Genomic DNA, 26,245 nt, shown 5'->3' on the forward strand with positions numbered 1-26,245 from the left:
TGTGCACGAAATCACACTTTCTTACTCTGTTCCCAATGAAGCAGAGACATTCAGCTTCCCTTCTTGCTCTCCAGGTTATAGTGCTTTTGCACCGAGCCTCGGGGAAATAGAGCAATTCTTCTGGGCAGAGAATTGAGGAACAGCCATTTTGTGGGGATGAAGAGGAGGCAGTGAATCTCACAGTAAGTGAAATCAAAGTAAACATCTTGCACTTATCATATGGCAGATAAACCAGTGAGCCAAGGCTTTGTAGCTCACTTTATACAGCTGATAATCACAAATCACTGCACTAGATGGCAGTAGATGGCCAAACCAGGCAGTTAGTCCCTTCAATTAGCTGACCCAGAGTAATTTAAAAAAAAAAAAGTGATTTCTCCAGCCTGTGTAATCCCATGTAATGTGTGCTATTTTTCCCAGTAACTATGATCAGAGAATGAGCTAATTAGTAGTAGCATTAGCCTATATGTATAACAGTGGCGTTTTCCCCAGCCAAACGATAGGGAGAGATGCATCTTTTCCTAAAATGTAATACATTCCTCAGAGATGGCATTGTGTTTTAGACTAACAAGACAGCTGTCTGTACAGAAATCTGTCTCTTTGCCCTTGCCGTGAATGGGTTATTCCTAGTGTGGTTGTTGAATGTCAGCACAGAATGGTGAGCGTAGAAAAAAATTGGCTTTCATTTCATTCTGAGGGAAACATTTACCTATGACTTTGTCAATTGCTGGACATGTTTGCCTCGCATCAAACTGCATTGCGGCTACAGCTGAAATATTTGTGTGATGTCAGGTTGTCTGTGTTTGCCCAGTTGCCAACTGGAGGAGGAAAGATTACAGCCAAACAACAAAATGGTCCCAGAAATGCAGGTACAAAGCTATATTAGCAAAATTCCTATAATGAAGCCACTGTTGATTCTGTGACTCCAGGCTTGTATTCATCTAAGTAAAAGGCATTTCTTGATTCATACAGTATATCTACCACTAAACTGTCTTATCAGGAGGCTATTATTAATAGTAGTGAGGAAGACGATGCCATAACAGAGGTTGCAAGCTGGACTCAGTGGTATGAGCCTTAGTCATGCCACCATGTTATCAGGACAAATCTACGATACTTTATCTAATTAAGGTGCTGGTGACTCAATTAGATTAAATGGCATCTAACTGGTGAGCTCTGAAGTCTGGTGTCAAAGGACTTTTTCTTTGTCTGTAGTGCTCTGTGTTCTGAAAATACCCGCCTGTTCTGAAGAAAACTGCCCTAGCACCCGGCTCAGGACAAGATGTTGGCACAGGAAAGACTCAATGGAGGAAAAAAAAGTTTATAGTTTAAAAACTATTCGATTCCATTGTTTGACATGAAATGTGTATGTGACATACACATGGATAAGTTTTCATTCTGCGGCAAGTTGTGTTTCCTGTCAAATAGACCTGGTCATACATTAAGTGGTGGCTCCACTTTTATTTTCCCCCAAAAATGTTTAGAATCTTTAAAATTGATTTAATCCTGCTCATGGAAAACATTGTAGAGGGATCAGCTGATAAGAATATGGCTTGACTTCAGACAGGATAATTGTTTCCACTCCGAGTTGTTGTGGCTTTTTGCTGGATGATATTTCAGTAGTCACACAGCCCGCCTGGCAGAGCCAATGCTGGTCACAGTTTGTTTTCAAATGTCTTGCATTCTGCTCTTAGTTTATTTTTTAAAGTCCCAAATCTTGTAAATTCCTCTTATAACATAACATGATTTCTGCTCAAACAGTAGCAGTGCCAGAGATGATGGTGGTTTCAGTGTGTGGGTGACTACTTAAAACAAGAAAAATTGTGATGTTTAGAATTTTCTCTGAATCTAATATTAACTGTAACCCCCCAGGGACTCCCAAGATAAATCAGTGGGTTCATGAGTTGATTAAGGAGATGGGAAAGAATAAAAAATGTAATACAGTTTTTTTCTTGTGAAAGTACTTGATACTTTCACCTCCTCAGGCCTCTAAAAATCCTTAGAATGAAACCAAACCATTCTTTAATCAAACTGATTATAACTCGCAGGGGGTCTCAAGCAAAAACATTTGGGAACCACTGTAGTGCAGAGCGATGAGACGCTGACTGGAGATGACTGTGGTGTATGGAGGCCAATAATATTTAATAATATTTCACAATTATATGTTCGGTTGTTTGCACACAAAGCAGACATGACCAGCGTTACACAGTTTTATTTTTTATTTCTCAATGAAACAGATGATGTTATGTAAGTAATAATGCACAACAAGGTGTCCCAGTACAACAAAATAATGGATGGCATCAAGTCCATTATTTTACTATATTTGGACATTTCAGAGTGTGTTATCAAGCTTATACCATGGCCGTTTACCAAAGGAAGAAAGGGAAGGGAGTTTTCTGGGAACATGTAGCGAACATGTTTTGCTACATTAACCTGCATTTTTTTTTTAATACTGTACCTTGCACAAGGACATGGTGGTTAATGGTTAAACTGTAATGAGTTTTGTTTGAGATGTCCTGATTTAACATTTTAATAGCCATTTTTTCATAGCCATGGTATAACTTAATATAGAGTAGGGGATTTAAGCAAGATAACTATTGTGCGGAGAAAAATTAAGACTGAAAACAGACACCAGAATTGAGTATTGAATGCACAGCCCTTTGGTTTAGCTGATATTACACTGAACAGTTTATGTGATGGACAATTAATGTTTCTTAACTGGACAGTAAAGACAGCCTTGCCCAAATTATGACCTTGTATCAAGTTAGCCAACTTTTGTATTTTGCTACAGAGTCAGTGTATCATAAATAGATAACTTACCGGATAATATACTGTACAAAATTTGTTTCTGTCTAACATTTTTGAAACCACAGGCCACATGCAATGTGTCCAAAGGTTTACTGGAATGCATTCAAACCTTGGAGTTGAGTCTTATTCAGGAACAGAGAGTCTTTTGCAAACAGTATTTAGATGACACTGGGCGGTTCAACTTTGGTGTCAGCTAATGTCTGTGAAGTGCTGAGTTGCAGCAGGCCAGCTCCTGTCCACAGAGACAGTCACAGGGTTCCTGTCTGTCCCCCCGAACATTCAATCCAGTCATCTCTTTGGGGTTCAGCTACGTTCATCAGGGCCAGTGGTCTTTTCTTTAGCTTGTCTTCACTGCTGTTTGGTCTCAACCTTCACAGCAGTCACAGTAATGGCTGGAGAACATAGTTTGCTTCAGTAGCTTGACATTTTACAGTTCTTCAGTCCTTTTCCTGCAACGTGAAGCTGGAAAGAGATGGACATATTTAGTGTTTCTATTGTAGTGAATGCCACTACTACAATAGACACGTGATTTATCATGCACAAAGAGTATTTTAAAAGTAGTAGGAGTAGGACATCAATCTGGGAGGAATTGTCATTACAATCAGTCTGACTTTCTGTTTTGTAATAGTGCTTGTTTGATCTCGGTTGTAAAAGTTAAGATAAGGGGCTGAAGTTGACCATGATGAACCGATCCAAAATCTCATTGGATTTCAGTATCACTGGAAAGTACCTGATGCCAATGCCAGCTTCCTATGTCATTATGAGTCTCTGAGATGTAACCCTACAAACAATGAGCTTCTTGCTGTGCATTTCTGTGTTACCTGTTGGCCTGTGCTGGTCACACCCTGTGCAGTATTTCAGGTCATATCAGATAAGAAGGCGCCAAGACAACAACATTGATTTGTTGTCTTTCAGGTTATTCATAGGTATGTTTGTGTTTTCATGGAGAAAACAACCTTGATATAATCGTTGCACCTTTCCCCTTTTTTTTATTTATTTTTTCCTTCTAATTACAAAGTTGCCCTCATCCGTTTATCTTTTGTGAAACTCTACCTTTTTCCCCAACAAGACAGGAATTCTGATGCTATCACCTCCGCTGTACATGTCTCCACAGGAAGACATAAACTACCCATAACTCTAAAATACACAGCAATGTGAAAGCATACAGGAAGAAATATGAAGGAAGCAATTTACAGTGTGGCTTCATCAGAATTCCCATAGTTTAAGTCTTTTCACAGTATGTACAGTTGAATCACTGCAGCCTTTCGTCTATTGCGCTCGTGGTAAAGTTTAGTGATTTTAAGCTGATGCATTTGGAAAAAAAAAGCCTCCAGCAATAATAACCTGTTATATATTCTGATGAGTCTCACATTCACTGTTGAGTCATTGGATTATTTTCTATTACAAACCACAGGCATAACATGCAGAGTCTCCGTTCAAGTTAAGGGAGCTAAGCTCATCAAAATGAAGGAAAATTCATCCATCATCTGTGGTGTGTGTATTTTCTGTCTTAAAATCTGTCCGTCAAGTCAGGATAGCATTCACTAACATAATGACTGCAAATAGAAATGAATTAGTTATCATATTTTCACTACTTTGTCGTTTGATGGTTCTACAAATTGCAGGGGTGAATATTAAAAAATGTACATATGATTAAAGAAATGTTTATAACATAGCAGAGTCTCATTATGAAACAAAACTCAGCTACAGAGGATTTTTCCTATGAAAAGCAGAGCTTGACATTAAATCATATATATTATAATCTACAACACTGTGAATCTCTTACTGAATTCTGAACTAAATGTAAATTGTCAATTAATGAAAAGTTTGAATCCCTAAAAATTAAACTTAGAACAGCCATAATACAACCACCGGTCATATGTAACCAGACCAACCAATCAGCAAGTCCAGTATCGAAGGCCGTAATTGTCAAAATTAGTGATACTGTAATTAATCCTGATCAAAATAAAAAGAAGTCAATATGAGAACAGAACTATCATATACTAATGTATTTAGAATATAATGAAAGTTACGATTTATATACAAACCACCTCTGAGTACAGTAAATCAGTGTAATAGGAAATTTTTTTATTTTTATGATCAAGTCGAGCGCTACACTTGAATCTGTTGAATAATACCAACAGCTTTGAAATACAATACAAATATTGCATTTAAATAGTTAAAATAATCTGTTCATTATTTATCAGATATCAAGCATTAGAATATAGATCTCTTGCATTCTGCTGTTGTTAATGTAATACACAATCTTGATACGGAAAGCTTCAGTTATATGGATAAAGCAAAAGAACATCCAGTTTGAGTTTATTGCGTTTTTATTTGTACAAACCTTAACAAATTACAGTTGTACCCTTTTTAAGTGTTTGCTCAACTCCCGGATGCCTCCTTTTAAAGACTGATGCAGTGATTGGCTCTGATATCAGCCAGGCTTGAAAGGGAGTGTTGGAGGTTTCCCACAGGTCACCACCAACATGTTTTGTTTTATCTTGCTCCTTGTTTCATGCTCTCTCAGGCCTGATCTCACTCTAATTAAATTTACATTATGGAAATCGGTGTGAGAAGTTGGGTCAGAGGCGCCGTTAGCATACTGCAGAGGAAAGCTCAGACTTACAGGGTTCACAGCACAGGGAAAAAAGTATTAGCGCACACAGGCCCCTCCTAAAACACCATCAAAACATCATGTCATCCTAATGTGTGCCTAATGATATGCTCACTGCAGTGCCTTAACCTATTACACAGGTCGCTTTGAAATCACATGGAGCTGTAACCTGCCACACATTAGCAGCTCAGTGTAGTAAAGAGCTTGTCAATCACAGGCTCTGCAGAAAACGTCTGCCGCCACTTCAAATTCCTGTTTTAACACATGACTTATCCTGCACAGTGCATGGCACATTAGAAATAACTGTTTACACTTTTATTCAATTTTCTTCCATATTTACTTCATGCAATATTTTTTCACACTAACAAAGTGGCCTTTAATACAGCATCAGGTGCTTTGGGAGGATACAGCATGCATGTGTGGGAAACACAATTATATCTTCATATTTAGCCAGGATAATGATTCAATTTGCTCCTGTAACACACAGTTACCTACAGTATAAACCTTAGATGCCAGGCTTATAAACACAATGTCCTTTTAGATTAGTCCTTATGAGTTGTCAACTAATATGTCTGAAATATTTACACAATCATTTGGAGTAATGAGCCACTTGTGGTGACGTTAGTGAGTCAGTATTTATACTTCTCCACCATCTCTCTCTGCTTTGTGTGATGTCTGGTTATTTTTGCTTATTTTAGCTCGCCACAGCTGAAAGTTCACAAGCAGAGAATAAGAACATATATCCAAATAAATACCATATTTATTCTATTTTAGCTTATGAGCAGATTTTTCTGTGGGTGACCAATGAGAAAAGAGTCAACAACAGTTCAGTGTAAACACCTGCACTGGTCATCAGATATTGTTTTAGAGCAAAATCTACACCGAGTGATTTCTTCTCAATGTGCCATTAGCGTCTGCTTTACACAGGATATCATATTAATGTTTATCCCTAGTTTTTCAAGGGTGGAAACTATTTTTAGTGTGCCTTTCATGGCCGTGCGAGATTTCGTTTTATCGAGCTGTTTTCTCAGTTACTCAGCAACACGTTCACAAGTCGTTTCCTCACGCGTGTCTCTTGATACTTTAATTGTGATGCACCGGCACAGCTGTAGCACACAACGTGTTTCCTGTAGAGTATGAGCTCTATAATAATGATATTATTCCATGCACTCGCATGCCTCTGTGGCTGCTGTAAATGTAACTCTGCAAGCATACTAGTCCTGTGTCTTTAATCCGCTCAAGAGGAGAGTTGTAGTCATGTTTCGAAACCACTCCATCAGATATCTAACAGAAACTCTTCGTTTCTGCTCCACTTTCACACTGCAATTTAGTCCACAACCTAGTTGGCAGCTGCCCTATGAAATAAAATGTTCCGCTCTCTGTTAGCTTAACTTTACTGTGCTCAATCACGGATAAACTGTGCTAACAAACTCCCTCTGCTCATAACACACAGCGATGCCTTTCAAATATATGACGACTTTGTCTTAAATAACTCCAATACACATAGTTGGGCTAATGTAGAAACAGGCTGTCTCACTTTAGAGCAACATGACTGACAAAAACAAACAAAGCCACGACAAAACCCTCGTGAAGATCAAAACATTTCTAATACAAGGTGTATTAAAATTGTTGTTACGCAGGGAATCTGTGAAAAATTGCACTTATAACATGATGCATACGTGACAGAGGCTGGAGGCTGCTGTGGATGTTGATAAGGGCAGCAGTGATATGCCTGCATGTATTTCTGTGAAAACAAAGTAACCATTGATAATGGTCATTCTGTTCTGTGTGGGGCAGCCACCTGTCCCTAGTAACCACTCATGTCAGTGGTTGCACCTTGCTTTTTATCAGCCCTGGGAGACATCAGCCCCTGAAGTAACCCTGCTGTTACATGCTGTCGTGGGGTTTAGAGGAAATATGCTGCTCAGTTTGCAAGTTAAATACATGTAGAAAGTTGACGGGGATGACTGTGGAGCACATGGTCTCCAGATACCTAGCATGGCATTATTGGCACTCTGAAGCAACATCTTCAGCAGCCCAGACCCTACCCCAAACAGTTTGTCATATTCTTTCATGAAACCTGTCTTGGAGCCATGGCCCTGTTAGAGTCATTCTCCAGCGGCTGGTCTCACTTACATTTGTAATCCTGCTCAAAGCACAGGGTGAGTCGGCTGAGCCTTCCCCTTGGGCTGATTTACTACAGAACACACCAGGCTCCTTTTAAGGAAGACTTTTATATGCTTCTAAATGTCTCCTGTTTTACAGCCCCATTGATTATGTCTGTAAAATTCCACTGAGGGGATGTCATGTAAAGAGAATAGAGACATGATATATAGTTTTGCAATGTAAATATTTAAAATGCAACATCCCTCTGTCATAAAACTGGGTTTCTCATGGGAATTCATATGCCAAGGCAAGGCACACTGTCGTGTAAGAGTTGTGCCACTTGTCAAATGAAATAGAATTGGGAGTTGTGAATTTAAATTTTGTGCTCTGTAGTTGAACAACTTATTTTATAGCTATAGAAATTCATATATACAATTCCAAAGACAGCTCATACAAAAGCTGACAACATAACAGCACTTAAAAACTTCAATAATGACACATGTTGGGGACATCAACCCTACATGGTTATTAAATATTAGTTATTATGATAACTTCTTACATTTTCAACAGTCATACTTGTAAAGTAAAGTATATTCTTTGTCTTATTTGTAATAATAAAGCTGTAATAATAATGAACAGAAAGCCCTCTGGGAACTGAATCTGAAATTTCTAAACTTTGTTATTGAAATTTAAGTTTAATAAAAAAAAAAAAAAAAAAAAAAGGGGTTTCAACTAAATCCAGACCAGAAACTTAAAATTTACAGCAAATATTACTCATTACTACTTCATAGATAAGCTAAAAACTTTCTAAATTCTACCAGTTAGACCATAATTCACAATTATAAGGATGTATCTTCTTGTATGTGACAGGCTGACTGCTGTCGGCTTGTGGTGTATTATATAATAATGGATCAAATATTCAGCCGTCCTACCCCAGTTAACCTGTGTTAACGAGGGGGTTCTCATTGGCTGTCTGTCTTGTAAACAGCCTCTCCAGTTATGGGGGAAGTCTTGTGTGTAAGTGATAAAGATTTATCTTCTGCAGGGGGTGTTGGGCAGGGCGCACTGAGGCCCACTGACAGGCAGGGAGGCAAACCAACATTTAAAAATGTCCTCAAATGTGCCATGCTGTTCTCGGAATTAAGCTTGCACACATCGTCCTGCGGTTTTTACAGAGCCACTTTACAGTCATCTTCATCATGATGGGACACAGTTTCTTTCAGATACCAGATAATGAAATTGCCCAAGGAAAAAAAAAAAAACATTTACAGTTTGAGGTTTCTATAAAATACAAAATTGGTTAATGATGTTGTTATCTATTATTAACAAGTGTGCTAAAAAACAAACTACCCACCCCAAACACAGTACTGTACTGTACTGTGGGCATCTGTGAGTTATTTTTACCACATTGACATCAGCTAGATTAAAAGATGTGCAGTAACCCATACAGGTGCAGTCCTCAAAGGTTTATTTAATCAAGGATGAAAACCCATATATTATGTTTCACCTTTAGCTTCAGCTTCAGCTAACAGCCCAACAGCAGCCAATTCTTCAGAAATGATTTATTTTTCTGCACTCTTCTATTTTACTTCAGGAGAGCAGCACATTGACGTATTAGAATATGTCCAAATATGGATTTCTACTTTTATTAAATGCACAGTGGGCAATAAAATAGCCATTTTCTATCGCACTCATATTTGATCAAATTTTATCTGTAGTCCTGAGGATATTTTTGAATATCTTTGTCTTTATATTGTGCATACTGTATATCAGTTGTATATAGTAAGCAGAATGTCAGGTGGGTGTGTGGATATGTACAGTCAAACCAGTATATATGTATAAAGGTTATATATACAGGCAGTGCATAAATGTGTGTGTGTGTGTGTGTATATATATATATATATATGTATATGTGTATATATACATACACATTTATATACACACACACACACACATATTTATATATACATATAATATATTATGTGATGAGAGGAAAACCAATAGATATTTTTCTGTTAACTATTTTAATGTTTAGTTTCTGAACATCATGAAACCCACCCTTGAAGACGCCTTTAAAAACCGGTTTAAAAATGTTTAAGAACTTTCCCTAATAATGAGTGGCTTTTTGTAATACTAGAAATTACTTAAAAAGCATTTCGCATTTTGTTGTGTTCCATTATTTTTTAAACTGAAACTAGCACACAACAAGTACACATGCGTAGGTGTGTTTTTATCACCATTATTGTGCAGTACCCTGTTAATCCACAGCAGGCTGTCCAAAAACAGTAAGCAATGTAAATTGTTTGATTCTCCGTGACATTCACTGTAAGTCTTCACGCTTCTGCTTCACTGTGCAAATGGTCTGCTCACATGCCACATGATAGGCAACTGATGTAACACTAAGCTACATGGAATTAATGGAAAAAAGGGACAAAAGCACATAGGAAATCTGAGATTTGAAACCAGTGGCCACAGTCACAGACTCCCTAACAAACCTCTCTGTCCTTTCAGTATCACAGAGTTGATCAGAAATTTATGAGCTACTCTCAAATAAGATGCACTGAGATTTCAAAATGTAATACTATGTGTACTATTATAAAAGATATTTTATTTAATCATTTTATCAATTAAAACTTTCAGAAGAGTTAAGACACAAAGTGTGACTTTGTAGTAATGCACATTAATGTTATATAATGAAGATGTTGCCATCGAGACTGGTAAGTGTGTAGCCGTTAACTGCTGTTTTTGTGTTTGACAGTCAGTGGGTGAACATGAGCTGTCAAAACTTTACACTTCCTCGTCTTTAAACACTGACATCACTTTTTGTACTTAAGGAGGTATATGTGTTCATGTGTTTGTACTAAGTGGAACTTTTTCATCACAGTTATAAAGTGCACTATAAGGTGAAAATGAGATAAGACAAAGGAACTTACAATTTGGTTTCTGGTTCTGATAAGTCACTGAACTGTGTGCTGCCGTTGGACTGCAGAGGACCAGGGGAAGCCTCCTCATTTGTGGCCAAGCCCTCGTTACCCTCAGTCCTACTGGTCGGAGACTTTTGGAAAGAGCCAGCTGTGCCTGACTCAGCTTGCCATAGAAAGCATGAGCAGCGAGTCCGCAGCTCTTTATAGAAAGTATTGAGCTGTGGGGTGGACAGCCACGGGCAGCCAAGCAGGCTCTTGAAAGCTGCACGAAACTCTGGACTCCTGCAATAGATGATAGGATTGAGGCCGGAGTTGATGTAACCCAGCCAGTTTAACAGTCTGAAGATCTTCTCAGGGGGAACGTCTCTGTTGAAAGCATTTATGATGTTGGCGACAAAGAACGGCAGCCAGCACACAGTGAAGGTCCCCATGATGATACCCAAAGTCTTGAGGGCCTTCTGCTCTTTGACCAGTATGAGCCTTGACGGCCTTCGCTTGACACTCTTTCTCCTCACTGCACTGTTGCAGCTGGTGGAGCCCACACACGCCGATGGCAGGATATTGTTGATGTGGGGACTGACTTGCATCTGTGCTGTTGTACACTCATTCTGGAAACGCATTCGATTCTTATCTATGAGCTGGACCTGCCGTGTCGCTATCAGAAATACTTTGGCATACACAAATATCATTATGAGCAGTGGAATGTAAAAAGACACTGTAGAAGATACAATAGCAAAGGTGCGCGTGGTCACAAAGTCACAGCATGAATCAAGTTTGTAGCACGACTTCGCTTCAGGGTCTTCTGAACGCCAGTACCCTTTCATAATTGGCACAAAAGAAATTAAGGCAGACACGACCCATACTAAACAAACTATTATTCTGGCGCGCCACTTACTGAGTAGAACCTTGTATCGGAGCGGCCTTGTAATTGCTATATACCTATCCACTGCTATGACACACAGTGTCTCGATGCTCGCTGTCACACACAGGACGTCCACAGAGGTCCAGAAGTCACAAAATAAGAGACCAAGCATCCAGTTACCAGTCACCACTATTGTGGCCCCCAGAGGCACCACGAAGACCCCCATGATGAGGTCTGCACAAGCCAGAGACATGATGAAGATGTTTGTCGTTGTCTGTAGCTGCGAAGTGCGCGCTATAGCGATGATGACCAGCAGGTTTCCCACCACAATGGTCAGTATGATGATGACCAGTATGATGAGGCTCCAGGGTCCCGCTGGATCATGGTACGGTTTTGTTTCGTTAATCAGCAAGGATGCTGAAGTGCTCAGGTTTCCATCCATTATTCAGCAGCTCAGTTCAGTCAGAGGAAGTTGAAGATGTGTTTTTCACGTCAAAGTGAATAAAACTGAAAAATCTGCACTTCTTACAAGCATCATAAATCTGCTCTAATTAAGTTGTTTTCCTTGCTAAATACTTTTTATTGCTTACATTTCACACCTCGGGAGTCTTGTTTTGCAGTGTTCAAAAAGCAGTAAAGGCTCTCCATGTTTCCAAAGATTGTTTGTGCTAGTTCCTCTGGCCTAGGCATCAACAACATGATCTCCAAGAAGATGTATCCAAACTGTCCACAAAGCCGAAACAATATTAGTTCATGGAATTGCAGCACTTTTATGAATCCAAGAAATGTCAAAATATCAAGTGGAAAAAAAAGTAGAGAAGAAAACTCAGTCTGGTCCATTTAAATCCATCCACTGGGATTAGTTTGCAGTGTTTTCGCTGAATCTTTCCTGAGCCACAGTTGGACTGTTTGGAGATCAACAGTGACGCTGCTGCAAGAACCACCAGAGTGCACCAGAGTGGCTGCCCACTCTTTCTTTTACTCTCTCTCTCTCTCTCTCTCTCTCTCTCTCCCTCTCTCTCTCCCTCCCTCTCCCTCTCTGTGTGTGCAGGTTGCCCAAGATTGTATTGGCTCTAATCACGCCCTGGCTGAAACCAGAGGGGAGGAGTTGAAAAGTGTGCCTGTGTGTCGAAGCCGGTAGCCAATAGAGCCACATACATATTAATAATGACACACAGACACATATACATCACTATAAGCAAAGAACTATTCCTGCATCAGAGCATGTAAAATGTCACATTAGAACTGCAAAATCATCTCTGTGACACACGCATTGTTTACTTGTAAGTTTAAAAGTATGTGATGACCATCAGCTGGTTACTCTTTAATGTCACTGATGTTGTGTTGAAAGTAGCAGCTACACTGAGCCTGTTACCCCATTAACTGTATCAGTCACCTGACTGTGTCAACAATGTGACAGACTTTTCCACTGCTGGCCTCTGTTCTCTTCATCAAACGATGCTGCAATATGTGAAACACACACTGCCAAGGCTCAAAAACATTTTTTTTGTCATTTATTTCAACAACAGTTTTGCAGTGAACATAATATTGGCCCATTTTGGCAAGTTTAGCTGTTTAATTGCGATTATAGATAATCATTTCCACTTTAATGCTACAACTCTAAAGATTTATTTGTAATACAGTTTGTGGTCAGCTTCCCAGACCACAAGGCACGAGGCACCCCCAACTGCAGAGAACAGGAAATAAGTGCCCTCCCTTTGACTCAAAGCTGTAAATGAAAATAGTAGATCGCTATCTCGCTGTTACTCAAGCCCGTGCGCTGAAGAAGAACAATCAGGCAAATGCCTTCCATGCGATTCACTTCAGATATCCAGCACTCTGCTGCTGTGCTTAGCTGTCTTGTCATTGAGCAGTTCCTTCTTTGGTCTGATCAGCTCTACATCTGCAGCTGTGATAGCTCATCTGCGCTTATTCCCACCTTGCATTTTACTTCTCTTTAATGAAGATAAACAGGCCAATACTCACATTCGAATTCACATATTTATTGGTAGTTATAACACTTTTACAATGATTTTGCTATGTTCATATTTAACCATTCATTCTTTAGAGCAGCTATAATCAATATTTTTATATTAGCAATTGTATTGTAATTGACACAATGGAAAAAATGTGAATATGATGTGAAAAGGGTTATCAAGCCAGTGGTTTTGAGGGGGAACTTGAATCATAAGATAGGTTGACAAGAATCACTGAATTGTAATGCTGACTGAATACATGTTTACAACATCTGCTATTAGTTTTTTCATAGGTCTGAAGGCGCTTGTACTTAACGGAATACTTTACATTTTGGTAAATACACTCATTCACTTTCCTGCTGTTGAGTCAGATGAGGCGATCGATACCACTCTCCTATCTGTTCAGTATTAAGCTACAGCCAAGATGTGATTAGCTTAGCTTGGAATTAAACAAGTGAGGCAGCTAGCATGGCTCTGTCTGAAGATTTAAAAAACTCCTTCTACTAGCACTTCTAAAGCTCAGTAAATTTTGGTGGTACCTGGATTTTGTTACCTGAGCACAGGTCCAGGTGAGCTGATCCTGTTGGTCTTTGTGCTAAGCTAAGCTAACAGCTGCTAGCTCCTGCTTCCTGTTGAAAATATTGACATAAGAGTGGTATCCATTTTCTCGTCTAACTCTGGACAAGAAAGCGCATTTCCCAAAAATGTCAAACCATTCTTTTTTGGGTTTTCTGAGTAGCTTGTGCTTAAAGCATAGCATCATATTTGGGTTGGTAAATGCATCATGACAGACACTGAACATTTCACAGACTACACAGAGGCTCTTTCTTCATTTAATTGAACATGAGATTTTATGTCTACAGTAGGTAGAAAGCTGACTGCATCTGTACTTATTTGTTAATAAAAGTCATTCCTAAAATTAATGGCCTTGAGAGGGAATCTAATAGATGTTTAATCAAATTGCGTTGTATTATAGCATGCTTTTCTTTGCCATCATATACACAATGTCTCCCTTCCTTTTTGCCCCATTTAGGTTTAAATAGATTTTTTTATTTTCTTTTAGTCTGGGGCGCTTTGTCACTCGTCCAACAGGAAGTTGTGGAGTATCGAGTGCATTCGCAAAAGGGGAAAAGCGGGCAAAAGCAAAACACTGGCGCCTTTTTAAACTTGATGACCAAGAGGCCCCATCTGACAGCATTTCTGTAGATGGAGGTCACCGCTGTGGAGCTGACAGCTTGACAGCTGCTCATTTGTCTTTGCGTGAGAAGATGCCGTTGGTGGATCTGGACCTGGTCCTGGTCTAGTCAAGCACAGCAGCTGGCACAAGCTGAGTTGTTGATAGTGAAATCAGCCGTGACATCTTTCTCACCATCACTGAGAGACTCCTGTAATGGTAACATTAGTATACTGTGCATGCTGTGATTCATATTGCATGATAAGTCATTTGCAAAAATAGTCTTCTATTTTCGCTTTCTGCGACTGACAACATGAATAATAGTTTGTGATTTTAATTGCACTACGATGTAATTCACCCATTGAATGTTTAATCATGTGCAAATCTTAAATCTTAACATGGTACTCCTGTGCACTTGACCTCAGCAGTATGTCACCTGTTCCCTGCTTTGTGTGAAATGAGTTGTAACTTTTATTTCTCCAGTCTTTATTGAAAAACATTCAAATATACAAACAGTGCAGACATGTACTCAACATAATTGTATACAGAGAATCAAGGAAAGTTATAAATGAAAAAAAGAATATTAATGATAATAAAGAGTTGGAGTTAAATAAACTTCATTAGTATAAAATTATGAAAAAAAAATGTTATTCCTCTTTACAGAGTACAATATTCAACATATGATATGACATTTTTTATTTTTTTTAGTGTTAATAAGTTTGAGACTCTTAATATAATCTTTAATTTCACAGAAGAATCCAGTGAAATTGTAACTTTTGTTATTCTGAATTTATGTACGAGAAATTTATGTCTAGAATCAACACATTTACATGAATTCACTGTTACATTTACCATGTTCAAAATGTGTAATGACATTTTTACAGTCAATTTTAATACATTTATACTGTACATATATATCATTTGAGTCCAAAAGTAACTGACTGCATACGAAAGTAAAATAAATGTGTTTTAAGATTCTGGTTCATCATTGCAAAAATTAGATTTGTTTTCAATGTCTAAAAATTGTGAGAAATCTAGGTTTGTTGATTTTGTTAGATATACTGTTGGCCTGTATTGTGTAAAATTAAAGTACTCCTTTTAATATTGGTAATACAGTATTTATCTGGTAATAGCCATGTTCTCCCACTTTTCATCTGAGAGTAATTTTCCTTCTGTCATAGAAAGTATTACGTATGTTTGTTGTTGCATTTAAGTAAATTACATGCTCTGGGTGTTAGATTTTAGATTTTAACAAGACAGATTCGTTCATAACTAAACAATCAGTCACTGGAATCAAAGAGATAACTCACATAAACAACAAGGGCACTCAGTAGAGAACAGACCTCTGCCAAGGCCAGTGTCAAACAACAAAATTTAATGGGTTCTTCCCTGACCCATGCCCCATCCCTCCACCGAGTTTGGTGCAAATTGGTTCAGTACTCTTTTTGGTAATCCTGCTGATAAATAAACACAGCCATTACCTTGGCAGAAGTGATAATAACTTCAACCCAATTTTGCTTAAATGTTGATTTTTTTTCCCCCAGCAGTAATGTCTTCATTATTCCATATGATGGTTTTGTGTGGGGAAAAGTTGCGCTTATAGAAAGAGCACAACTACAAAGAGTTGTAACTTCATACTTCCTCGAAAGAGAGCCAGATTTAGTCTACAGAACAGTCCGGGATTTGCTCAGTTTGTGATGGCTGCCTGTAAATCATCAGAGCAGTCATGACGCTTTAGAAAGCCTGTTTATTACATGCTCACTGTCCACATATACTGTACCCTGGGAGTGCCTCCCCCCTCTTCATGGAAACCTCATAGATGATACGTTCTAATCAGCTAGTGAGCTATTCAAAAACCTCCTGGTATGTCTCTCTTAAGACTAAGAGCAAATAGTGCGGGCCTGATCCGTGGCAGCCATCTGGACTTTACAAGCTTGCATTTCAATTCACAACGCAATTCATCTGGTCTTTGCCAATACTCCCATGCTTGAAAAAGTCCACACACTCCCCCACTCACTGCCAATGGCGAAAGCCTGAGGGTGTAAATCTTGCCGACATCAGAGTTTGCTCATATTCAGCAGCACTGATCGCAGGCCATTTGTTAAACACTACATGTGGATTTTTTTAATTGAGTGGCTCAAGATGTTGTTTGGATCTGCTGAAGTGTGCTCGAGATTGCTCTACCAGAAGGAGACAAGAGAGACGTTTAATGTCTTCGTCCTGTCAAACAAAGGTAGTACAGGAGCTAGCGGTGAGAGTGTAAACACGCAATACAAAAGAGGTCAAGCTGTTCCATTTAAGAAAGGCTGCTCTTTTAATCTGACTGCACAATCTGTCACATGTTCATGAACCTACAGGTTTAAGGACTGTGATCGAAATCCAGATTAAATCATTCTTTCCACACCACACCTTCAGTGCAGTTTGGATTGTTGTGACTTTTTTTTGTTTGTTTTTTTGTACATCAGATATTTACGAATGCCTCCTGTGAATTTGTTTGGTGCTTTTTTTTTTCGTTTTGTGCAGGAAACTCTCCATTAGCTGGAGAGGCTAATCAAGACTAGAAGGAGGAGGAAGGAGTGGCTGCAAATGCAAAACAAAACTTCAGACTCCAGAGTGCTTATGATGGCTCCACTTAATCTAACATGCATAATATGTAATATACGTCAAGAATGTGAAGAAAATCTATCACAGAAATTAAATTTGACCAAAGAACATTTCCTCCACATGCTTGCATCCTGTGGGCGATAAAGCCCAAAAGTAGTTCCTCTGCCAGTGGATGTGTAGTATGAGACCATGTGTTGAGGTGAGAGGAGGGTGGTTTAGAGACTGAGCTTTTCAGCCTTCCGCAACTATCATGTCGTGGGTAAATCGCACTCATTATGCTCTGAGTGGAACCACATGCTGAGGTTTTCTGGAGCGGTATATAGGGAATATTTGGGGCTTAAGACACTGATGGCTTTTGTCCCTCCATACACTGATGTCAGGCTATTTTTGGGACCATCTTGAATATTTCATAGTGAAAACCATCCTGAATGCATACAGATGCTTCCCATCTCAAGCTCATGCTCTTTGTAATGATAAACAGAAGTAGATTTATTTTCTCTTTTGTGATTGATTTTAAAAGGAAAAGTATATATCTGTATATCTTAACAGTAATTCTCCTTTTCTCATAATTTATAGATCCAGTGGCTCAAGTCAGAGTTCATGACTTGTACCCCTATGTTTGTTTTTCTAAGCCACTCATCCTGTTCCGGGTCATGGAGAATCCCAGAGCTGTGATCATGTTGAAGTGTGGTTTATTTTCTTAACTTAGTTACAGTGGTTGCTTGGTCAGTGATTTACTGTTTGCCTGTGTGGGACACCAGTGAAATTTGTTAATGCGTACGGTACGTATTACAACATGTGATGGCGATGCAGGGATGTTTGTCACACGTCTGCAGAGGAGATTGATTATTTCAAGTCCTTGGAGTTATCACTCAGGTTATTGAGGGGAATCCTCCTGCAAAACATTTCTCTTTGAGGCAACATTTGAATTAAAAGTCCGTTCTTCAGGATGTAGGGAGCTGACCTATAGTTAGGAAGAGCACCCATACAGGACACAGCATCTAATGACCATCCCAATGAACCATAAGTACAAAACAGGAGACCTGCTGCAGGTGGCTGGCCAGTTAATTGGAAAATCTGGTTCGGCTAGTTTTGAAAACAAAACACAGTCACGGGACATTATGGATCATAAACATGCTGGTGTTTCTATTTGGTAAATATTGAAACAAAAATAAATGTGACCTGCCATGTCCTGCTGCCCGTGATATTCACATCATGGTCAATAGGAGCAGGTTGTTACAAGATAGTAAATCTCTGACGCTGTTGACGATAGCCATTACAGCATGCTATTAAAAATCCATACAGCCACAAGGTCTGCCATTATTGCGTCAAGGCAAACAGTAAATTGGAGTCAGAGGTTGACACGGGCTCTATATCTTAATAAAAGAAGTGGTTTGCTTCTGATCATCCTCTGAATCAGTGTCAGAGTGAGGAAGGCAGAAGCACGGGGTGCTGGCGCCAGAGACAGAGACACACAGACTGAGAGAAAGAAGGGCCCTGGTTCAACTCTCATCTGGTCCTGTGGGGGATCAATGACTACAGCCAGTGTCAGCAGCGCGCTTGCCCTCTGCAGTCACTGCGAGTTTAGTTGACGTTAATCACTGCGATTACTCATTACCACTTGTGATCCCACTGAATTATTGATGGCAGTCCAGGTGAGATCCAGCAGTATAGGTGAAATTCTCGGTCGGATAAAGATGCCAGATAAAGGTTAGCCTGATGGGAAATCTTGATGACAGTCAGTCATCAGTCTTGTCAGTACAAAAGAAGAATGTGAGACAAAACAACAGGCTGTTAATTGAGCGCGTAAAAGTTAAATAGGGGCACGAGAGTAGCGCAGCGCAAATACGGGAGAGCAAACTTAACAGATCTTACGTTAAACAGATCTATAGCTCGACCTTAAGAACTGCAAATGTTTAAAAACAGAAAAAAGAAGGCACTCGTAGGTTATCACGTTTTCCTTATGTAACTGTACTGTATGTATGGTTATCGGATGGATGTACAGTAAATTAGTCAGCTCACTGCAATGGCAGATTAATTTTTTTATTTGCAGTCTAGTAAAATATTGTGCACATTTATGTATCAAACACATTCCTGTCATTCTATTAACCAGTACAGAGACACAAAAGGAGGCAATTAATTATTGTTTAGCTTTTTGTTACAATAATAGAGAACTGTCTTGTTATCATTGAAAATGCAGCAACTAGAACTAAGTCCATTTTTGTCAGTGGTCATTTGTTTTAATGATCAATACTTTTGCATGTTTTTAAACCCGCATTGAAGTCATCATTAGGATTCTTGTCAGTGTGATTGTTTTGCTAAGTTGTTGTCTTTTACCACACTTTGCTGCAGGCAGTTCACCCTTGCCTGTGCTGAACGTAAGATACAGACAATACGGGCACAGATCATAAACTCCACAGGGCCATGCTCCTGTCTTGTTATTTCCAACAAACACAGTCTATGTCCATTGATCCATTATCCGTATAACCAAGTCAGTGTTAGGGAAGGCTGGAGACTATACTAGCACATTAGACATGTGGTGGGGTCTATCACACAGCTAACATTTAACAACCATTCACATTCACAGTTTGAAGTTTCCAATTCACCTGACATGTATGTCTTTGAGCTGTGGGAGGAAACCGGAGAAATGAATTTCTGCTGGAAGGCCGGAGCCAGCTGGTGGATTTGAACCTTCTTGCTGCGAGGCCTGGTGGCTTCTATAATCCCCTAATTTCTCCCATATTGACAATGATGATTGTTTGAGAGACAAAAGGTCCCTGAGAACCCTCTGACTTCAGGACAACATATCTCTTTTCGTCACTTTGTATATCATTAGTTGTTGAATGATGAGACCAGTGCAGAGTAATTGTTGTGAAACTGAGACAGGTTTGAACAGATTTGACATAATGAACATCATGTTCAAGATGGTAAGATATGGGCAGTTCTTAAAATCACCAGTTATCCACCAAATGATCTCAGAAACTGGAGAGAATTTTGTGTTATGGCACCCTGCAGAATTTAAACCCGTTCAGATGCTCTCGTTCTGTCTTTTTATACGGCGTTTGTATATTCAAGAGTGTTTAAAGTGTTACAGGCAGAAACTTTTGTATCCACCACAGACATTTTGCCCAACAAACTCTCACTGCCCTGCTGTAATTATCCAAACATTAGTGAGAAATGAGACACTCTTCAGACATTACCTGCAATGAGGTGCTGCTCCAATACACAGTTTGTACAGTCACACTGAAAGAGGGAGAGATATACACTCATTTTCCAGACTAATGTCAAAGCCCACTCCAGAGCGAGTGAGTAGTTTGGGCCCTGCTTAATAAACAAGGTGTACCAAGGAGTACCACCCATTTTCTTTGGCTGCATGAAGTCCACTGTATAATAACGAAGACATGAGAAGCCCGTCAATCAGCCTGAAAATGTTTTTTTTTTTTTTTTTTTTTTTTGGTACTAGAGACATAAACAGTCCTTATTTGGTCTCACAGAACCGCTTTTGACTGGCCTGCATCCTCAGCGGTCATGCTGCAGTAACCAAATGTTTCCACCAACTTGTCATGTACGTTTGGGTGAACAGTACTCTTAGCCACAGTATTTCAAGGCAGGTCATTGTATTTTGCTTTGCACCACACCACCCACATTAAGTGGCCTCATTATAGATAGTCAGTTATTGTATTTTAAGGGTCAGTGGGAAAGTTCTCTGAATAATCCTTGCAAAATGCTGTTTTTCATGCTGCTGCGGTGTATCTGGTGAGGCCACAGGTCATTTGACCTGTAACCAGGACATTCTCCGTTACAATTAACATGTGGACACACTGTGAGAACAGATGAAGCAAACACACCCACAGTCCCACTAGTACACACACATCCTTGTTCTTTTCAAATTTGTGGGGATATTACACTGACTTCTATTCATACCTTAATCACTAACCTTAACCTGAACCCTCATCACTTAATCTTAATACTTATACTAACCCAGTCCCTTATGTACTACATTCCTCCTATTATATACACACACACACACACACACACACACACACACACACATAAGTATGCATGTATTTACACAAAAGCTATATATGGTGCATATTCAGTGTGTATTCTTGGTAAACAGTAGTGTCGACAAGACAGGACGGGGCGTAGTTGGGCGGGCGGGTCAATACATGCTGGGCAACTGGGAAGTAGGAAGATGGTAGCAGATAATCTTAGGTGTGTGAGTGAAGGGTTGGAACTGAAGACAAATGTGTTTTTTCTATCTTTAAACTGTACTTCAGTAAAATATGTTTGATATGTGTTTTCATGTAATATATTATACATTTTTTCTAACTGAACTCCACAAACTACAAATTGAACAGTACAAGCTTCAGGGAGGCAGAACCCACACACAGTAACTTGATAAACATTTTTGTTTGTTTGTTTGCTTTATTCTTTTTAGAAAAGGGCATTCTTAGTATTTCGGCCATTCACAACTTTTTATGGTCTTTAAATTACTTACAGTTCAGTTAAAGACAGTTTATCGGGCGATGATTGTTAAGTGCCGCATACTGAAATTAACAGCAACATTTCACCACATTTAGCTCCAAATTATGTGAAAAAAGTGGTGTGAATTTTTGAAGTTGCTTTTTACCAGATTTACAGCAATATTTGTGAACTTTGTCATATTTACTTTTCTTAAAAAAATATTTAATATAATTTGAAGGTTAAATCTAAATGAAGTTAAAAGCACTGAACAAGTGTGTCCCAGCCAGGTTCATCACTTTTTAGTGTCCCCTGGAAACACTTCTGTTGTCAGTATTTGCAGTGCACGTGCTGTCAAATTGATGTAGGGTTAGGGTTGTTTTCTGAATTAGTTTTTTTGTCTATTTGCATGTGTTTTCTTAAGGTGCAGTGCATTGAGTTCTCAGGGCCACCATAAAAAAAAGAGACAACTGAGGCAATAGAGGCAGACAGAGCGGACTGATACGATGTGGGTTTGAGGTGAGCAACAACACACACACAGTCTCACTTCCCACTCCCCAAAAGAAAAAGGTCTGAGTGAGGATTTAGCCCTCGATCACATCACATTTTTCATAAATTGCGTAGTGACAGTCCAGTAGGGAACAAAGCTGTGCAAAGATTTTTACAAGTTCAGCGAAGCAGTGTGGGCATACTGCTGCCAACTCGCTCTTATACCAGCGTGAACGTGTCAAATTCTATCTCATCTGGATACACTACCAGCCTTGTCTTTCTGCACACACACAATATGGTCAGTTATGTTCACATAAGAAGAAAATCTTTTTGATATTGAGATAACAATTAGAAATAACAAACGAATAGAAGTGATCTTGGCATCCATACAGCACCATGCCATGTTGTTTGTTGAAAATTCAGCTTCTAGATTAAAAAGATTTGTCAGAGGCTTTTTTTTTTTTTTTTTTACCCAAAGTGGAAAAACTGACTAATATATTCTGTCAGACCTATCAGACTGTCAGGTGCAGAAAGCTGCACCTCGATTGATAGAGATCTGGGTTTACTTGCCAGTATGATGACATGTACAGGGTTAAAGGAATAAAATAGTTTGGTTACATGTAATAGAGGAATGGTCATGTTTGGCAACAGTCCTGTCTCCAGGGATTTGTTTTTCCCATCAAAATCATTTGGTGGATGCAAAAATAAATATTTTGCAGGGGCAGCATTGAATATTTTTTTAATCTGAGGGAAGGTCTGAAGAAATAACCTGATTTAAAAAAAAAAAAAAAAGAAAAAAAAAAGAAAAGTGAAACATAAGATTCAACCCTCCTACCCACCTTGGTAATCTTTTTACAGCCCCAAACAGTTGTGGTTTGGGGTGGTAATGATTGAAGCTTTGATTACCAGAAGCTGTTGGAGATGGACACATCTGTTTATTATTTTAGTATAAGGGCAGGACAGGGATTTGGAAGTGAGAGATAGTAGATGACATCTGCATTCATAAAATACTAAGCTGCCATTTGTCTTGCTGTCTCTGTCAGCCTCCTTTAATGTCATATCCTTGTAGAGCTTGATGTGCTGGAGCCTGTGACTTGCTAATGCTCAGAAAACACCGAGCAATCTGGAACTCAAATGACGGTACAGTTGCAAATAATGCCTGGGATGCATCCTTAACCTCCAAATTACTAATGAAATTTGTTTGTTTGTTTTGAATGTGTTTTGTTCGTAGTTCCTGGCATCTCTTCAGAAAATTTCCCAAACACACAAATGTAAATCACTGCATAGTAATATCACATATGCAAAGTAATAAAGCATGTTGTATAAACCTGTTTTAAGATCATAAATCCATTTTTAGTTTGGGTTTGGAGCCTCTCTCATTCTTCCCTTCTATCTCCGTTATTGAATGCATGTGTTTGTTCAAAATGTCACTGATTTCTCAGCCTCAGTTTAACTTTTATACTGTGTCCAAGCTGTTGAGCATATTCTCAGGCTGGATTGTAAGTCCCCAGAGGAGTGGCAGGGACTGCACTGGTTTTTATTTCACAACATTTATTGGCTGATTAGCAGAACTATGGGACTGCGACTTCACCAGTATTTACATGTGGTGGTCATCAAGTGGATGTCAGCATTCAATCAGCATGTTTCAAACAGTACATGGATACATGGGCGACAGAATAATTACACAAAAGGTAGAAATCTGTGCTGCCAGGAAGCTTTGCATTATTGAGCCTATAACATCCGCACACTCTAGCATACAGGATACTGTAGGTTCAAGAATTTGTGGAGGAATTCCTTCCTAATGATCACTGCCATTTTGTTTTGCTTTTTACATAGAGTCCTAGTTTTGTTTGTGTTCACTTTATTAATTGCAGGCCTCTAACATATCCTTATAAGGTATTTTCTTTTCAACTCTAATAGCTAGCTCTTACCCTCTGCCTATCACTGCCCCATCAAACAACACAAGCTTACTACAAAAGCATGTTATTATCAGAAATGCTGAGAACCTATTGACATGGTCCCAGGGTCAGGTCCAAAGGTATTTGTGGAGTAGTCAGATGTATTTTAGAGCCAACATAATGCTGTGTTTGTTCCTCTTCATTGTAAAACTTTTGTTTTCCTTCAAAAAAAAAATTGGGTATTTGGTCAATTCTCAAGTTTCTCTGAATGTCCCGTTTTTGCCATTATGGCATTATTCTTTTCAAATGATATTTTTTGGCCATTTCATTTCAAATTTCATTTATTGATAGGACTGTATAGACACAGGAAAGGCAGGGGAGAGAGAGGGGATGACATGCAGCAATGGGCCCAGGCTGCTTCAGTGGTAAGGACTCTGCACTTAACCAGGTGAACTACAGGTACATTCATTCAACCAGGACACTGATTAGCACTGATTAGTCAACAATATTGTGTGGCTTGCAGCTAACAAGTTGCCACTCATTATAGGAGCTTTTTTTATTTTTGCTTTTCTTTTATAGCCAGTGTTAGCATGAAGAGCTGTTTACTTACCAGTTTAGAAGAAACGCTGCAAGTTCAATTACAGCTGTATCTGGTCGTTTTCTGTTGTCAGTTGCAGCAGGAGAGATTGTTGAGGTGGAAAAACACCTGTAAATCTTGAACTCTTGAGACAGGGAAAAGGTGTTGAACAAGCTATATCAATGTGTTTTTTCTAATATAATTATATGGCTCACAGGATTACTTGTATGCGGACCCACAGAGAATTATCACCCAACTCTGCAGTTCTCCTCAGCTCTATGAGGCATTTTAGCTTCGCTTTGAATTGAGTGGAGCATTTAGCAGCTGAAGAGCCAGATAAATACTGGACTTACATTCATCAGGTGGCCAGAAACGCAACTGATGTGCAGCAACTTGAGTATTTGCTGATGCAGCAAAAAGAATCACGCTTATAAATACAGTTAGGTTTAATTCAATCAGAGCTATGCAGCTTTGCGTCTCAGAGGTCCACATGCACATCTGGCTGTCTGTGCACATTCAGAAGTCACCACATGAAAGTTCAAGAGCAAAGTGGAACGAAAATGTTTACTCACCTTTTTGTAATTTCCCATTTAAGTGAAGAAGAGGTGAAGCAAATATTCACTGGTTCTTAGTGTGACTGCATCTTTAAGACTTTGTTAGTGGGCTCAGCCCCTGGCGCCATGTAAAGCATATTGTAATAAGGCTTAACATGCTGATTGAAGATAAAGCTGAGAAAAGGAAATGTAGAGGAAAGGGAACTGGGTTGTGTAATCTACTACTGAATGATCCCTCATTGAGAAGAACAACATGCTGTAGTATTATGACTTTTATTTTTTTTTTTACTTTTGTTTTGGATTATGCTTCATAAAATAAAATCATTGTCTGTGTTATTACTTTGGGAAACCTTCATGACAGCATCTCTAATTGCTGTGTTGGTTATCCCAAGGGGCTTCAGAGATAAAGGGACAAGAGGCCAGTTGGGGGAAGGCGGCATCTGCCTTCCTTTGTTCTTAAAATTCCAGTGCTGCACGCAAGTCCCATGACATGCTCACCTCCTCCGATGCCAGTCAGACTAAGATTAGAAAGACACACCTCAACGCCACTTTTTTAAGAGTGGCCTGTTTACCGGTATGTTTGGAGGAATCTTGACTGGCCACTTTATGCTTGAATTGCACTGGGGAGACAGAGTGACAGAATGAGCAAGAGGATAGATATTAATGCCAGAATGTGTGGGTGTATGGAGGATAAGCTTGAAGGAGAAGATAGATAGGACAGGTTTTAGGCTTCAGATCAAGACAGCTGAGGGACATGAATGGCATGAAAACATGAGAGTGCGCCCTGCGATACCATCTCTTCAGCCGGTTTCCTTTTGCTTTGGAACATTGCTCGCATTGCTAATGGTATATGTAGGCTGTCGACGAGCTTAGACCTGTTCCCCCAACTTTTAAAATAGAACAGCCGGTCCCTGTGTTTGGCTCTTCCTTTGCAGCAAGGCCCGTCAAGTACCAGCCCAAAAATGCAAACAGGACATCTCATTGCTCAGGGGAAACCATTCCTCATTATGAAGGGAAAAAAAAACAACACGGATGTAGAAACATGCCTTGTTATACCAAAGTCATTACAGAAACTGCCTTGCTACTGAGCCAGAATAATTGGCAGTAAATGCTACCTTTTTTTAGAGAAACTGGCATAGAAATTCTCAACCTTTGCTTTCTGCACTACACAGACCAGCACTTGCATTATTAGACACCT

The 26,245-nt window shown here is 39.2% G+C and overlaps 1 protein-coding gene and 2 long non-coding RNA genes across 3 annotated transcripts; 1 reads left to right on the forward strand and 2 right to left on the reverse strand.

Annotated features, from left to right (window-relative positions):
• Positions 1–88: 88 nt before the first annotated feature.
• Positions 89–22,042, forward strand: LOC130170038 (uncharacterized). The gene is made up of 3 exons (XR_008827937.1): positions 89–182; positions 809–866; positions 21,954–22,042. It is a non-coding gene; the product is annotated as an uncharacterized LOC130170038 (long non-coding RNA).
• On the reverse strand, positions 2,196–12,304 carry adrb3a (adrenoceptor beta 3a). Its single transcript, XM_056377129.1, has 2 exons — positions 10,459–12,304; positions 2,196–3,264 (listed from the first exon to the last, which is right to left on the reverse strand). The coding sequence occupies exons 1-2, from the start codon at positions 11,751–11,753 to the stop codon at positions 3,240–3,242; spliced, it is 1,320 nt and encodes a 439-aa protein (XP_056233104.1). The 5' UTR covers positions 11,754–12,304; the 3' UTR covers positions 2,196–3,239.
• On the reverse strand, positions 13,322–25,145 carry LOC130170037 (uncharacterized). Its single transcript, XR_008827935.1, has 3 exons — positions 25,066–25,145; positions 24,527–24,638; positions 13,322–14,672 (listed from the first exon to the last, which is right to left on the reverse strand). It is a non-coding gene; the product is annotated as an uncharacterized LOC130170037 (long non-coding RNA).
• Positions 25,146–26,245: the final 1,100 nt, after the last annotated feature.

Source organism: Seriola aureovittata, chromosome 5 (genome assembly GCF_021018895.1).
Source record: "Seriola aureovittata isolate HTS-2021-v1 ecotype China chromosome 5, ASM2101889v1, whole genome shotgun sequence".
Classification (NCBI taxonomy): Eukaryota; Metazoa; Chordata; class Actinopteri; order Carangiformes; family Carangidae; genus Seriola; species Seriola aureovittata.

Bases quoted from the DNA above. Each gene is read 5' to 3' on its own strand.
- adrb3a (XM_056377129.1), bottom strand. From the start codon at position 11,753: ATGGATGGAAACCTGAGCACTTCAGCATCCTTGCTGATTAACGAAACA. The intron at 3,265-10,458 runs GTAAGTTCCTTT...ATCTCTTTCCAG, and splicing joins TCAGAACCAGAAACCAAATT to CTTCACGTTGCAGGAAAAGG.